Source organism: Cheilinus undulatus, linkage group 14, assembly GCF_018320785.1.
Source record: "Cheilinus undulatus linkage group 14, ASM1832078v1, whole genome shotgun sequence".
Taxonomy (NCBI): domain Eukaryota; kingdom Metazoa; phylum Chordata; class Actinopteri; order Labriformes; family Labridae; genus Cheilinus; species Cheilinus undulatus.
This window is the reverse complement of record NC_054878.1, coordinates 43,047,521-43,064,165: the sequence shown is the minus strand read 5'-3', so window position 1 is coordinate 43,064,165 and position 16,645 is coordinate 43,047,521. Positions and strand designations below refer to the sequence as shown.

Sequence of the window (16,645 nt, the reverse complement as noted above, 5' to 3'; positions counted from 1 at the left end):
TCCTGTTACTGGAATAACTAGACTGCTCATTGGCCTGTATGAAATTATGAGAGGTGAGACTGGGCTGATGAGGTGGACAGTGGGGGGTCTGTTTTTAGCAGCCATGTGATGTGTGGAGTTTTGTCTTGAATAAGTCGACGCTGCAGGGTGTATTTCACCTTGTGATTGATTTATTGAAGTGCAGAGAGGAGAATGACACTGGAGGTTAATTGGTGCTGTAGCTCAATAAATCTTCTCTGCTGGAGCCTCACAGGCTTCAAACGTTCGTTAACAGACCAATGAAGAGTTTGTTTGAGCTGGAGAGAGAGGAGCCGTCATATTAACACATTTAAAACATCATCAGCTTATGCTAATGTTATTTATGAAAGGAGAATGTCTTACTGTGTCATTATGTTGATTTAATAAGGTTTTATCAGTGTTAACAGAATCATTGTAAGTAAAGGTGAGAATATTAAACAATTTTTATAGAGGATGTTTTTTACTGCTGGATGATTTATGATGTAATGGTGATAATGATCTGTTCCTGTAATGGCTTAATTCATACGTAATTCATGTATGATGACATTTTGTAAATCCCAGTTCTAGAAAAAGCTGGGACACTGTGTAAAATAAAGTGCTGTTATCAGTTGATTAAAAAATAATCAAATCAAGTATGGGTTTGTATTTAATTAATCAAAATTAACTGAACATATTGATAATTTGAGAAAAACTGCATTACTGGTGGATTTTATTATAAAAGTAACAAAACAATCAGAAAGGACATGATTCTGAATGACAACATAACTTTCTACTAGCAAACTGTCCATTTACTAGTCAATCTAGGATGGTGCTAATTTGTAGATTATGGATTTTAACTGAAAAATTTAAAGATTAAGAGCAAAGAAAATTTTTAAACAAGTTACAAAGCTATTTAAGACAGCTGTGTGATTACCCTGGCACACCAGATGGATGTGTTCAACACATCCATCTGGTAAACCTCCCATAGACAATGTTTGGAAAAGGGCAGAGGCTTTGAAAAAACCTAAGAGGGTGATTGGATGAACCTTCTGTGTGTCACAGCTTTACGGGCCAGTCGGAGCAGCCAAACACGTGATGACGTTGTCGCTACCTAGGTGTGCCCCTGCCGAGGACTAAACTCCATAGAGAACTGCATAATGTGACTGTAGACTTTTGTCATTTTTAAAAAGAAAACAACTCAATGCTGTTCTGTTCTTCTTTTAACAAAGAAATGTCGTCAAGTTCTAGTAAAACCGGTGCTTTAGCAGCATCCACGCTAAGGTCTTCCACCATTATTGCACCGGCCTCTTCTTTCTGCTCGCTTGCACCACGACTCTGCCGTGCCTGAAAGTACTGCCCCTCGACACTGACTGGTCCTGTCACTTTCTAACCGGGCTCAAACGGTTCAGATGGGAGCTTTGCAAGATGGATTCACCAGTGAGAAACACGGAAACGGGTGTATCCAACTGCTTTGCAAGGTTGTGCTGTGGCATCAGATTGAGATTAGTCAGCATACATTTTTTAATCTCATTTTCAGCCTTTAATTAGAATAAATCAAATATTTTGACAGCACTTGTTGAAATATTCACACTTCCGAGGTATTATTTTAACTCTAAGCTGCTGAGAATTCTATAAGAAGAAGTGTTAAATTTAACATCATGGGAGTAAAATTAACACTAATGATTTAGCTGTGCTGAGGCAAAACCCACCTCTCTGTGCTTGAGCTCAGCTGTTTAAAACTGAAAAAAATGGTAGTATAGGCTTTTTGAATTAAAGCAGGAAAGGACTAAAAGGACAAAAAGCCAGCATCTGTGATGGTATGAGGGTGTATTAGTGCCTACAATATGGGCCACCTGCACATCTGTGAGAGCACCATTAACACTGAAAAGAGAGACAGGTTTTGGAGCAACATATGCTTCCATTCAGTTATTGCTTTTTTCAGGGACACCCCTGCTTTTTTAATGAAACAATGCCAAGCCACATTCTGGAAGAGCTACGACAGCATGGCTTCACAGAGCCTAGACTCCTGACTCCCTCTGAAAATGTGTGGCAGGTTATAGATGCAAAGTACAACAATAAAAACCCCACACTGTTGAGCAACTAAAATGGGACATATTTCACCCTTGAAAGACAAGTTTATATGGGTCTCAAAGGTCCCCATACATGTCTGTGAAGTTTGTTACTGAAAAAACACTCCAGTTTTGGATTTTTGTCCGATTAACAAAAACCTCTGTTTCAGCCTGCTCAGAACGAGCCATTTCTGTGTCTGTGGCTTTTAATGTTACTGAGCTGTCCAACTCTGCCCCACTCAGGAAATGGATGTGGCTGAATGGATATGGCTCAGGGAGAGAGGAGGGTGGCACTTTCTTCCAAGTGGGGAGGGCCAACTGAACCTTGGGGCGGTGTTACCTCCCCTCATGACATCACAAGAGGAAAATCTGAGAACGGCTTGTTTCAGCACACATTTTTTGAAAGGTAGAGAAAGAGAGCAGGGAGGGAATGGATTTTTCAGGTACTTAAGGGGATTGTGGACAGACCAGGGGTACATATTATGGCTAAAAAAACCCTGAAAAAGTGATTTTTGCATAATATGCCGCCTTTAAGTTGTACGTCAAGCAACAATGGGGAAGAATTCCATTTTTACTGCTTGATCAGTTAGTGTCTTCAGTCCCCAGACACTGATAGAGTTTTTAGAAGTAAAAGTTAAACATGCTTGTGTCCCAACTTTTTTGAAACATGTTGCTTGCATTAAATTTAGAAGATTTGCAATTTACTGTATTCAGATTTTATGCACATTTTACACAAAATAACAACTTTATTGGAATTTGAGTTTGTACTAGTTTGAAAAAAAAAAAGCCTCTGCCCTTTATCTTGACCCACTGTGATTTCACTCTCTAAGCATTCTTCTCCTTGAGGGGAATAACCTCCAGGCATTAGCTCTAATTTACTAGATATTTTTTTTCTAACTTGGTCTTGCATGTTCATTTCAACTTTTAAAGAACTTAGTCTATTTCCTGTCATCAAACTTCTTCCTGTATGAATTTTGTCGCCTGTAAAGCCTTCCTCCCTTCCTCCCTTCATTCTTCCTGAACATTGGTTATTGGTTTGCAGGTGAACATGCTCAGTGGTGATCCATGAAGCAGACCAGTGCTGAAGCAGCCTGCAAGCTCAGCAGAAGTGTTCCCTGGGCAGACAGAGGTTAAAAACAAAGTGCATTTTGGCTAAAAAAATGTTGACACCTGCGACTTGGTGTGCAAAGATGTGGATGTCAGCTTTATTTTTTCTGAGAAAGTTGACAGAGCTGCCTCGTATTTATGCTCACATCCACTGCCAACACAAGAAACGACACAAACACGACTTCATGCTTGTGCGCTCATTACATTTGGGCCAAATTGTGCTCAGAAAGATGTTTTTGTGGCTCAGTGGGTTGCATTTCACGCCCGTCAATCTCCTGTTCCTTCATCTTATATTTCTGCTCTGTTATACACAGCCGTCTCCATTAAATCATGTGAAACTTCCCAGTAATGGAACAGTAGAATACATTTGAATCCGAGATGACTGACGTTACGAGCGCTCTGGCCTTTTTTCTGCTGCTGTGGGTTTACAAATTGGTCTCTCGGCTTCTTCTATTGATTTGTCTCTCTGTGTGAATGTTGCTGTAAAAGGCAGGCTTTAAAGAAATCCTCCCTTTGCAACTGAGCTACTGAAAGAAAATTCTTTAAGTTTCTGATCATTACAAATGTTCTCCTATCAGACTCTTGTGTAGAAAATGTAATCAATTTATTCTTTTTGAAGACAGTGAGTGATAAATTCAGTTTTTATACTTGCACCTCAGATTTCATAGTTTTACTAAATTATTCAAATCATCTATTTCATACATGAAAAAGCATCAAACTGGAGGCGTAAACTTGATCTAGAACAGTGTTCCTAAACCCTGTTCAACTGAGGAGACAATTCTACCTCAATCAGACATTCCTCAACTATATCAGATGTTTATCAACTCCATCAGATCTTCATCGACTCCGTCAGATGTCCATCAACTCCGTCAGATGTCCGTCAGCTCTGTCAGATCTTCATCAACTCTGTCAGATCTTCATCAATTCTGTCAGAAATTCATTAAATCCCTCAGATGTCCGTCAACTCAGTCAGATCTTCATCAATTCCGTCAGATGTCCGTCAGCTCTGTCAGATCTTCATCAACTCTGTAAGCTGTCCATCAACTCCGTCAGATGTCCGTCAACTCTGTCAGATCTTCATCAACTCTGTCAGATCTTCATCAATTCTGTCAGAAATTCATTAAATCCCTCAGATGTCCGTCAACTCAGTCAGATCTTCATCAATTCCGTCAGATGTCCGTCAACTCAGTCAGATCTTCATCAACTCTATCAGATCTTCTTTAACTCCATCAGATCTTCATCAACTCCGTCAGATCTTCATCAACTCTGTCAGATGTCTGTCAACTCTGTCAGATCTTCATCAACTGTGTCGGATCTTCATCAACTCTGTCAGATCTTCATCAACTCCATCAGATCTTCATCACTCCATCAGATTTTCATCAACTCCGTCAGATGTCGGTCAACTCCATCAGATCTTCATCAACTCCGTCAGAACTTCAACAACTGTGTCAGATCTTCATCAACTCTGTCAGATCTTCATCAGCTCCATCAGATCTTCATCACCTCCAACAGATCTTCATCAACTCCATCAGATCTTCATCAACTCTGTCAGATGTCGGTCAACTCCATCAGATCTTCATCAACTCCGTCAGAACTTCATCAATGTTAAATCTTCATCAACTCTGTCAGTTTTTCATCAACTCTGTCAAATCTTCATCAGCTCCATCAGATCTTCATGAACTCCTTCAGATGTCGGTCAACTCCATTAGATCTTCATCAATGTCAAATCTTAATCAACTCTGTCAGATCTTCATCAACTCTGTCAGAACTTCATCAACTCCATTAGATCTTCATCAACTCCATCAGATCTTCATCAACTCCATCAGATCTTCATCAACTCTGTCAGATCTTCATCAGCTCCTTTAGATGTCGGTCAACTCCATTAGATCTTCATCAATGTCAGATCTTCATCAATGTCAAATCTTCATCAAGTCTGTCAGATCTTCATCAACTCTGTCAGATCTTCATCAACTCCATTAGATCTTCATCAACTCCATCAGATCTTCATCAACTCTGTCAGATCTTCATCAATGTCAAGTCTTCATCAGCTCTGTCAGATCTTCATCAACTCTGTCAGAACTTCATCAACTTCATCAAAACTGTTCTTAAAGCTTCCGTGTTGTATTTCTTCTAAAGGTTCATATCACATGATGAAAAATACTTACGTTTATGGTGCACCCTAACCGATGATGCCAATCATATAGAAATGATGAAAAGATAAGGTTGAGATGAGCTTTGAGCCTCCCAGTAAACAGCAATAATACATCTACCCCTAAACCAACGACACTCGTCTTAATTTAAATTTTATCCACAACTCCAAGCCTTCATATAATCAAAACAAGGTGGTTAAAAAAATCAACCCCTGTACTGTTTCTATAAACCAGTCTGTAACCACATTCCAACTACAAAAATGAAAATCTTAATATGGGACATAATAGGGTTTTCCTGATTTTTGAGGCCAACTCAAACAGACTATGCTCTTTGACACTGGGTTCATTTTTTAACTCCAGAACTTTGCTTGGTTCAGTGACGGGCCGTTAAAGCATCACTAACCAGTCATTTCATCCAGTAGTCTTTCAGTGACCCTGTCAAACCAGCTCATAAAAATCTCCCAGGGTTCCCTGAGGGGGTGCTGGCCAAAAGCAGAATACACTAGGGTGTGAAGAAAAAATAATTTCCCTTTAATGTAAATTACTTCTTTTAATTAAATTAGCAATGGAAATTTGCAAACACCACAGGGAGAAACATATTCTTTTTTCAATCTTCCAGGGAGAAAGTGACAGAAGAGAGAATGGAATTAATTCTTTATGTTAAAAACATTCCCACCTGGGAGCAGCTGAGTTCAAACCAGATCTCTGAACATGAACAAACAGGGATTAGAGGCTGCCTTTAGGGCCACTACTGTGGGAAGAGTATCAAATACATTTAGATCTCAGAGGTTCAGGGATGTGAACCAGCAGCCCTTCAGTCAGAGGCCGGCCTCTTCAGCCTGCAGGCCTTTCAGCTGCTGACATGTTTGCTCTCTGCACGGCGGCTTGTTATAGCGATCACAGCCTTCACATTCACTCATAACAGAATAATGAGAATCCTACGGGTATTAATTACAGCTCAGAGAAGAAAGACTGCAGACACGAACACATTCAGGCTTCTATTACCAACAGTGGACTATTACTTTACTGAGCATGTGAGGATAATAGTTTCCAGTCATTTAGAATGAAAATAATTGGAGGAGGTAATAAAACTGAAGGTCTTTTTAAATAACAGAACAGAAAATAATGTAGGAATGTAGATGCAAGACCCCTGAAACCTGCAGTGATCTGTCTTTGGTGTAAACACTGAATGCATTAGGTGCATTAGGTTTTATGTTTCTGTGTGAAATCCCTGGATTTAAAGGTGCATCTCATAAAGTTAGAACATCATGAAAAAGTTCTTTTTTTTGCTGGGATTTAATTCAAAAAGATCAAATTCTATATTTCCTAATACAAAGTAAAATATATCAAGATATTCAGATATCACAATAATAACACCAATAAAAATAAATGATTTATAATAGAAAAATGTTGACCTCCAGGAAAATGTTATGTTCATTAACTCTACATGGCAGCACTTGCGTCCAATTGGACCTGAAGCACTTGATGGCACTTACTGATGTTGTTTCTTCTTGTCTAGATCATTGCTTGTGTTGTTCTTGCTCTCAAATGTACGTCGCTTTGGAGAAAAGCGTCTGCTAAATGACATTGTAACATTGTAACATTGTAATGTACTTAATACTTGGTCAGGGCTCTGTTTATATAAATTACTGCATCAATGCAATGGGTCATAGAGGCGATCAGTCTGTGGCACTGCTGGGGTGTTATGAAGTCCAGGTCGCTCTGTTAGCAGCCTTCAGCTCATCTGTATCATTAAGCCTGGTGTTTCTCATCTTCCTCTTGATATTTCCACAGAGATTCTCTACGGGGTTCAGGTCAGACCAGTGGGCTGGCCGATCAAACACAGTACTGTAATACCAGGGTCAGCAAAACAGTTTCTGGTAGTTTTGGCTTTACTGTGGACAGGTGCCAAGTCCAGCTGGAAAAGGAAATCACAATCTCTAGCAGAAGAAAATGGAAATTCTCTCTCAATGTCCTGGAAGATTGCTGACTCTGTCTTGATAAAGTGGGCCAACTGAAGCAGATGACATGACAGCCTAAACCATAACTGACTGTAGAAACTGAAAAGCACCGTGCAGAGTTAATTTTGGCAGCTCTTTTCAATTTTAGTCTTGGTCTTAGTCTTTAGATGAAATACCTTTTAGTTTTAGTCACATTTTAGTCATTTCTACCCTTTATAGTTTAAGTCAAGTTTTGGTTGATGAAATCTAAAAATAATTTAGCCTAGTTTTAGTCTAAAAAAGTCTTCACAGTTTAGTCTTTACTTTTGGTCCAAGCATTTATTTTCTTGCCTAAATCTGGTACCAAATCATGATAGTGTGTTCTCAGCACTCTGCCAGACCCGGGGTCCCTGCTTTCTACAGCTGAGCAGCAGAAGAGATACACCTGCATTGTATTTTGACAGATCTACCCACAGAGGAGAAATATCATGAGTTGGCCTTAGTCTAGTTTTTGTCATGGAAAAAAAGACTTTCAACAAACATTTTTAGTCATAGTTTTAGTCTACTAAATTAACACTGGCACTGTGGACTCTGTACCGCTCTGATCTCTGTCCGGACTCTGGGGCCTTGATTTACAAAATGTACTTTCATCCGAAAACAGGACATTGGACCACCGAGCAATGATCCAGTCTTTTTTTCTCTTTGGGTCAGGTGAGACACTGATGATGTCTGTGGTACAGGAGTGGTTCCACACCAGGAACACGACACTGGTAGCCCATCTCCTGGACCTGTACTTCAGTGGTGGATCTTGATCTACTGAGTCCAGTCTTAGTCCACTCCTTGTAAATCTCCCCTAAGCTCTTGAACCTGCTTTGACAATCCTCCCTGTTGCTTGTGCTCCTTTTCTTACCACACTTTCCCCTCCAGTAGACTTTCCATGAATCTGCTTTGGTACAGCATCTGAGAACAGTCCTTTCAGCAGTGGCTGTCCACTGTCCTTTCAGCAGTGGCCTTCTGAGGCTTACCCTCCTCATGAAGGGTGTCAGTGATTGTCTTCTGAATGACTGTCAAGTCAGCAGTCTTCCCCATGATTGTGATTGTGCGTACTTAACCAGGGAGAGGGAATGAAGGCTCAGGAAACCTTCACAAATTGGACTTTTCCAAAATGTTCTAATGTTTTGAGATGGTGGAATTTTGAATTTTGTGACCAATTGTGACCAAAGCCAGATAAAGTTCCTGCAAGTCGGCATTCCCATGGTTGAGAAAAATGGATACAAAGTTGTTTTCTTCAAAATGATCATTTTTCGTGTTTTCTCATTTTATGCAAGTCTGACATTTAAACTACTCATTCAATGAAAAAAGTAAAACAAATGTGATATTTAAAAGCGTTAATTTTGTGTTTAAAAATGCCCTCTTTTCGTAGTTTCTGCAGGGAGATTGAGGGGAGGGGAAAGCGAAACTGCTGGGTGATAATTGGCCACTCAGCCTGCCATTGTCCCCAGTTTCGCCCATTGAGATGGACAATAACAAACACCGCATGGCTCAAACTCCAACCCCCGTCGGCACGTAACTACAGCTGTTTCTAGTTATCACCTTTATCAACAAGCCTCAAGATGCACCCTGCAGCGAAGAAAAGTAGAAGAGACTATGAAGAAGCAGCAAGAATTATCAACAGACTTGGGACGACTTCAGGATCACTCGACAGTGAAAGTTTGATGAAGGCGGATTTCCTATGGGAATATTTTGATGAGCATCACCAGTCCGATTCAGAAGCTCGGTTTGGGTGGACTTTATGTAAATGTGGCGCTATTGTTCATGCCCATTACCTGGCCTGTCTGAAGGTAGGAAAAGTCCTGAAATTTTGAACCTGGTTTTCTCAGAGCAAACAGGAACTAGAAGTTAACATTCAAATTAACATATCTTTGTAAAATATGCTCAGATTAAAGTGTATGATACATCATTTGAAAGCTTGGAATCTACGCTTTCATAATGTGTAAAAAACTCAAAAATGACCTTTGGTCACAATTGTTTAAGTTTGTGATGGGCAACCTAGCGGGAGATGAGGTAGTCCCACAGCCCTCTGTTGAGTTAATCTTGCCTTTCTCCCCTTTTTGTTCTTTTGGGTGGCACCTACAGCTGTTCTTCTTCATCTGGAAAACATCTGTCTAGAAAAACTCCATCATTGCCTTTCTACTTTGACCTACCTGGTTGATGGCGGGGACCCCCTCTTTTCCTATGCAAGGGGCCAGTGTAAGGACGGGCAGCTCCTGGCCCTCCACTCTACGGGACTCCAGGCAGTTCTGCCGCTGTTTGATCACCCCGGACTGAGAATCAGAGTCATCTGGAACCCTGAGGGAGAAAAACATTCAGTTCATAGAGCTACAGGCACATTCATTTCAGACAGAAAAGCACTTGAAGCGCCTATAAAAAAAGGTAAAAGGTGCTCACCCCCTTGGATGTTTTACCCCTTTATTGATTTTACAAATTAATCACGGTTATACAAGTGAAGTTTTCTGACAAAAAATGAATAAAGCCTCTTTAATATGAAAATGGATTTCCACAAAATAATGTCAATTAAACAAAATTTGTCACATAAAATAAGTGACGGAATAAATATTCAACCCCTTCAAGTCAGTATTTAGTAGAGTCATCTTTGGCTGCAGTCACAGCTCTGAGTCTGTGTGGATAGGTCTCAGTCAGGCTCAAACATCTGGACTCCATACTTCTTTGCAAAACTGCTCAAGCTCCATCAGGATGCACAGGGATCAGGCATGAACCACCCTTTTCAAGTCCAGCCACAAATTGGATTGAGGTGTGGGCGTTGACTCAGCCACTCCAGACCATTCACCTTGTTGTTTTCAAACCTTTTCTTTGTAGATTTCTCTGTATGCTTCAGCTCATTGTCTTGCTGGAATAAAAATCTTCTCCCATGCTGTAGTTTTCTTGCAGACTGAACAGGATTGTCCTCCAGGATCTTCTTATATTTTGCAGCATTCATTTTACCCTCTACCATTACAAGCCTTCCTTAGCTGGCTGCCAAGAAGCATCCCCACAGTATGATGTTGCCACCACCGTGTTTCACCACAGGGATGGAGTGTTTGTGGTGATGTCAGTATTTGGCACCTTCTCTGATGGCCAAAGCACCATTTTAGTCTCATCAGGCCAAAGAACTTTCTTCCTCTTGACCATGGAGTCTCCCACATGCCTTTTGGTGAACACTAGTCCAGATTGAATCTGAGTTTTCCTAACAGTGGCTTTATCTTTGCCACTCTCTCATAAAGCTCTGACTGGTAAAGAACCTGGCAAACAGTTGTCTGCTCTTCCATCTCAGCAGTCGAAGCTTGGAACTCCTTCAAAATAGGCATAGGTGTCTTGGTGGACTCTCTCACTAGTCTCCATCTAGCACGCTCACTTAGTTTGTGAGAACGATCTGATCTAGGCAGATTTACATGTCATATTCATTCCATTTCTTGATGATGGATTTAACTGACCCCTGGGGTATGTTCAGTGCCTTGGATATATTTTTTTGGATACATCCCCTGACTTATACTTTTCAATAACCTTTTCTCTGAGTTGCTTGGGGATATTTTTTATCTTCGTGGTGTAATGGTAGCCAGGAATACTGATCAACCAGTGACTGGACCTCCCAGACACAGGAGTGTTTATACTTCAATTACTAGCACTAATTAGCTGGACCTCTGTTTACTTAGGTTGGTCACTCTAAAGGGGGTGATGTTTTCCGCTGGCACTTATTTGTGACATGCTTCACCGTGCCCTGTCTCATCTGGAGAAACCTGGCATTTATGTGAAAATCATGTTCTTTGTTTTTTCAAACGCATTCAACTCCATCCAACCCACCATACTCAAAGACAAGCTCATGAAGATGGGAGTGGATCCTTCCTGTGTTTCTTGGATCATAGATTACCTGACAGGAAGGCCACAGTTTGTCAGGCTGGGGAACTGTGTTTCTGGGACATTAATGGGCAGTACTGGGGCTCCACAAGGAACAATCGTGGCTTCATTCCTGTTCACACTGTATACATCAGACTTCAAATACAGCACTGAGTCCTTCCACATCCAGAAATACTCGGATGACACTGCTATCGTGGCATGTATCAGGAATGGACAAGAAGCCGAATACAGGGATCTGATAAGTGCCTTCAGTGACTGGAGTCACAAAAACTGCCTCCTACTCAACACCTTAAAGACAAAGGAAATGATCAATGATCAGATCCAAACCCCCTCTTCAGCCAGTGAGCACTTGTGGCATGGACATCGAGGTAGTGACATCATATAAAAATTTAGGTGTACACCTGGATAATAAGTTGGACTGGTCTAAAAACGTAGACTTCATCTACAAAAAGGGGCAGAGCCGCCTCTTTTGCCTGAGAAGACTCCGATCAATAGACATCTGCAGAAAGATGCTGCAGATGTTTTATCAGTCTGTGGTGGCAAGTGTTCTGTTTTATGCTACAGTCTGCTGGGGAGGCAGTGTAAAACACAAGGATGCAAGGCGTCTGAACAAACCGGTAAAAAAAGTTGGCTTTGGGTTGGAATCAAGCTGAACTCATTGGAGGATGAGGTGGAGAGACGCACAATGAAGAAAATAGAGGCCATTCTGAGGAACATGGATCATCCACTTCATATCTCCCTAAATGACCAAAGAAACAACGGTGGTGGACGGCTCCTATCCATGCGCTGCAGGACAGAGAGATTTAGAAAATCTTTCATTCCATCAGCAATTAGACTTCATAATTCTACCGTAAACAGATGAGAGAGACTCCAGACAATTGAATTTCCCTGCGGGGATAAATAAAGTTATTGTATTGTATTGTATTTTACATTACATAATTTTATTTTACTGACATTACTTTTGAGAAATCTGTGTTCACTTTGACATTAAAGAGGTTTTCAGTAATTTTTTTTGTCAAAAATGTTCAATTATTGTGATTATGATTGGAGGGCCAAACATCAAAGGGGGTTACTTCTTATAGACACGGTACATCCTAACATCCATCCAAGGCCATACTTACTTTACATGGAAGTAAAAGGATTTAAAGGATATATCATCTACATTTTAAGATACACTAATAGCCCCACAGAGATGAGACAGAAGACCCCAATCATCTCCACCACAGTCTCATTAACTTCATCAAGATATCATAGTCACTCTGACAGTGATTTATCTGTGTTTTTTAAAATGCCACGCTGCACCTTTAACAAATCTCCTCCAGGCCATGATTCTCTAAACTCATTACTTCAGAAAGTTTCTTTCCAATCTTTGTCTTTGATAAACTTTCGAAGTCTTTCTTGTTAAATTCTCGGCCGCGCCATAAACTCGGGCTTAAGCCCTGTAGCATTAATTCAATCTGCTATCTCTCTCTGTTTTAATAACCCGTTAAAGGTTATTCTGCGTTTTAAGGGTCAGGTCTGTCTTCCCTTGAGAGCAAGCTTGTTAATTCCATTCTGGGGGATTAACACAGGCCTCCAGTGGATAAATGGGTATTTAAGTGTGTGTACGTGAGTGTGTTAAAGTGTGTGAAAGATGGAGGAAATGTTTAAATTAGAGTTCATGTCTTTGAAGTATTTAAAACTCATATGTAAGCAGTAAATGTGTGAATCTATACGCCAAATAACCATCACTGCTGTTGTTGTTACAAAGTCTTATTGTGTGTTAAGGTGCATGTGTAATTATGAAAGTCAAAATCCAAGGCCCCCGGGAGCTTAGCCAATCAGGACAGCTGTGCTCAAACAACACAAAGATGAGCTGTGTGTGTGTTCATGTGGTTCCAGGTGGGTGCACACTCACTGTGGACATGAATATAAACAGATTATGGCAGGTAGTATTGTGCACCACATTTTCAGAGAACACAAAGCATTGCACAGGTGTGCAGTGTTTGATAAAAGCCGAATAAATCATCACTTGTAAAATTCAGTTGTAACCCAATGTCTGCAGGTTACTCTTTAAACGTGCCAATAATATTTTTATGTTCATTTTTCTATTTCTGCTTTTTTGCTCACAGCACAGCACTTTGGTAAACTTTAATACTTTTTGATGTGCTGTACAGATAAATTGGATTGTGTTGGATTGCCTTTCATGCTGAATGGGAAGTCTTATGAGGAGCCCACTTTTTGCTATTTTTGGTGTCTCTCGGTATCTACTGGCCCACATGTGTAAAAAACAGAAACAGAAAAAAGCTATCCCCCTGGAGGATTGAAAGATACTGGGATACTTATGAATGCAAAATATTATCAGTATGATATTGGGATAGATTGTTTGCAATCACGTGATCCCAAATGTTTGTTGGGGTTCAGGAAGTGGGGACAGTCATAGGAATGAATGAGAACAAAAGAAAGTAATTCTACAAAGCTCAAAGTGGATATCTGCATTGTAATTATTATCAGAAATTTTCTACATACACTGAGTACAACCCCTACACTTCACCCAAAGTGATTGTTTTTCCAGGTTGAAATCATTTACTTTCCGTGGATGTGATCAATATCACCAGTACTCAGTCATGCAGACCTTGTCTATCCAGATGAAGGGAGACAAGAGTCTAGGAGTCTAGGAGTACTTAGCTAAGAGGCTAGCTGAGCTCCTTTAACACAAAAAAAATTCTCATTTTGCCACAAACATAATTTTAATCGGAACAGTGATTGAAAATCAATTGAATAAACCTTGTGTGGTAATATAACGAGTAAAGATGAGCCATTCAGGAAGGAGCCTGCTCTACAAAAACAGCTCTATAATGTAAGCCAAGGTAACTAGGTTCTGTTTGAATGCCAGTTCCCTTTCCTCTATCCTTTGTCATTATTTAATACCAAATAAAAAGCCAAACTGGTACCAAATGAAGAGCCATTTGGGAGCCAAACAACCAACTCTACTGAGCTGAGCCAAATGATCTACATCATTTAAAAGAGACATCAGCTGAGGAAGATCATAGTTTAATGTGTGAAACCGTTAAAAAACATGCACTGAACCAAACGAGACCACTTTGTGGAAGTGTTCTGTGCCACTGCTCATCCAGGCTTTAGAGCAAGGCTTTTTTAATCCCTGCCTGCTGTGGTTTCTCTGTGAGCTAGTACCATCTGTTTTCACTGTATGGAATCTGAACATCTGCTAGCTATGTTACAGTTGTACAGCTCACAGCCCATAGTGACGAGACAGACTCATCCCCAAATCTACATGCCACGCCTGTGCTGTGTTCTGGGTGTGCAGTACTTGCCCTGAGAAAGGTGTGCAGCCTAGTCCACTGAAAGCATTTCTGGGGCGCTGCGAGCTCTGAGTAGCTGGAGACTTCAGATCACAAGGTCATGAGAGCGCTACAAGTCCATGTGGGAAGAGTATGTACACAACACATAATTTAGTTTTTTTGGTGTGGACTTCTCATTCATTTAAACTTTATTCCATGATGTTTTACCTCTGCCATTGGTCAAAACATTAGAAAGTTAAAAGGGTTATATTTTCACAAAGGATGTGAGGTTTCATGTAAAATTCAGTGATTTTCTAGCTCATAGTTAACTTTTCTTCTTAAAATGGTGCTGTTGTAGGTCTGTGACCCACTGAGCGACTGGTGACCTGTACTTTGTGCCCCAGGATGAGACATAATGTTGTAATAGTGATGATATATCATTAGAAGTCTGTGCATTCTGTTGTATTTTAATGTTGACAGTTTGCTTTGCACGTTTCTCCAGCTACTTGGATCCATCTGCTCAGCATGGATTGATGCAGCTTGGCCACTGCCGGGCTGAAAATATACCTGGTGCATTTCTTAAGTGGAGCTAAGAAGGGTGGCACCTCTGGGATGCTCCAGATTTGGACTGGAGTGTGTGCAGTGAAACTGTAAAGACTGAGAAGAAATGGAGCAGTTGCAGCTCCTCTGGAGCAGATTGCAGTGCAGGCGGAGTATGTGGAAGTTTAAGGTCACAACCCGTGAGTTGCTCTGCATACACCTGTTATCCTGACTGAGGTGTGCTCTCAGTCAAACTAGCTTTGCTTTATCTATTTAACAGTATACTCCCGTTTAAATACACGGTTATGACGTAAAGAGAGGGAAGGTCAATAAAAGTGGCGCCAGCCCCCCTCTGGTGTGATCTGTGTTCCTGTTTATTCCAACAAGTTCTGAGCAGTGATTCCAAAGCAGGCACTTGCAAAACACATTGACTAGGATGAATTTTCAACTGTGTTAGGTCTCGTGCAGTGTTTGACAGTGGCAGCTGCACAACTTGCAGAACTGACATTGAATGTCTCAGCATTTTATACTGGTAGATAAGTCATATTCAAAATTTAGCTTTTAGAAGTTAAAAAACCTTAGAATGAGATTTTTATAATGCAACAGTAGAAAAAAACAGCTTTGGAGCCAGTCCTGGAAATTCTCCTCTGTCTCTGTTTCATCCTCTGCAGAAGCTCAGAAAAGCAATGCTCAAACACACACACGCAGACACAGACTCTTACTTGAGCTCGGGGTAGACATTGTCCAAGTACCACTTGAAGGATTTGCACTTGAGCTTCTTGCGGAGTTCCACTCTGCCACGGATACTAGCACACAAACACAAAAGCAGACGGTCAGATAAAGAGAAGAAAGAACCGAGTAAACCGTCAGTCGGTCTGCCAGAGGATACAATCAGGACAAATAATGGAAGTGTTTGATGTGAAAAGGCAGTTAAAGCATTAAATGTCAGTCAGTCTAACAGATAAACACTGACATTTAAGCGCAGCGAGGGGCTTTAATGCTCGCTCCTGCAGAATCCTTGTACAATGTTCATGCTTAATTGTCAGAGGTAAACCATGTATTCTTGGCCCAAGTTCTTGCATACTAAAAAGTTTGCATATTGCCTCTATTTGATGAATTACAGGTGGATGATCGTGTTGTGATTAAATGTTTTGCATCCCAGAACTCTGCACATGGCATCTTTCTGTTGCTGTTTTTGGCTGTGACAAAAGGAGATGACGCTACCGTTCCTAATCCTGTCTACAGATCTCTGATTGCTTGGCTCAGTGTTCCAGCTGGAGGAACAGACATAAATAAAGAAACACAGAGCTGAAAAGACCGCAGATGTGGGTGGCATATCAGATGTCTGAGAGCTGTCTGTGAAAAGTATGGATGTGTCATTTCCCTCTGAGTGCTTGTGTGTGTGTGCTTACTCTCCGTAGGATTTTCCTCGTGCTGCAGGACGAGCAGAGTAATAAAAGAGACGGAAGTCGTCCATCCACACCTCGGCTGTCCGCCGTGTGTTTCTGTAAAAACACAAACATAGAGATTGGTACTAGAGTCAAGCCTCCTCTTCACATTAATTTTAACTTTATGTCTTCCTCTTATATTTTTATGCCTCTGTGCTGACAGCAGTCAAGGCTGGAGGCAGTGTCTTCAGGTTATATATC

The 16,645-nt window shown here is 40.8% G+C and overlaps 1 protein-coding gene across 4 annotated transcripts in view; it reads right to left on the bottom strand.

Annotated features, from left to right (window-relative positions):
* Positions 1-16,645, bottom strand: part of galnt14 (UDP-N-acetyl-alpha-D-galactosamine:polypeptide N-acetylgalactosaminyltransferase 14 (GalNAc-T14)) — a 332,011-nt gene that overhangs the window by 31,514 nt on the left and 283,852 nt on the right. For all 4 annotated transcript variants that reach the window (XM_041805581.1, XM_041805579.1, XM_041805580.1 and 1 more), the window contains 3 exons: positions 16,409-16,501; positions 15,719-15,802; positions 9,468-9,612 (listed from right to left, as the gene is read on the bottom strand). In XM_041805581.1, the coding sequence (XP_041661515.1) occupies positions 9,468-9,612; positions 15,719-15,802; positions 16,409-16,501 (322 nt within the window). The remainder of the gene's footprint in view (positions 1-9,467; positions 9,613-15,718; positions 15,803-16,408; positions 16,502-16,645) is intronic.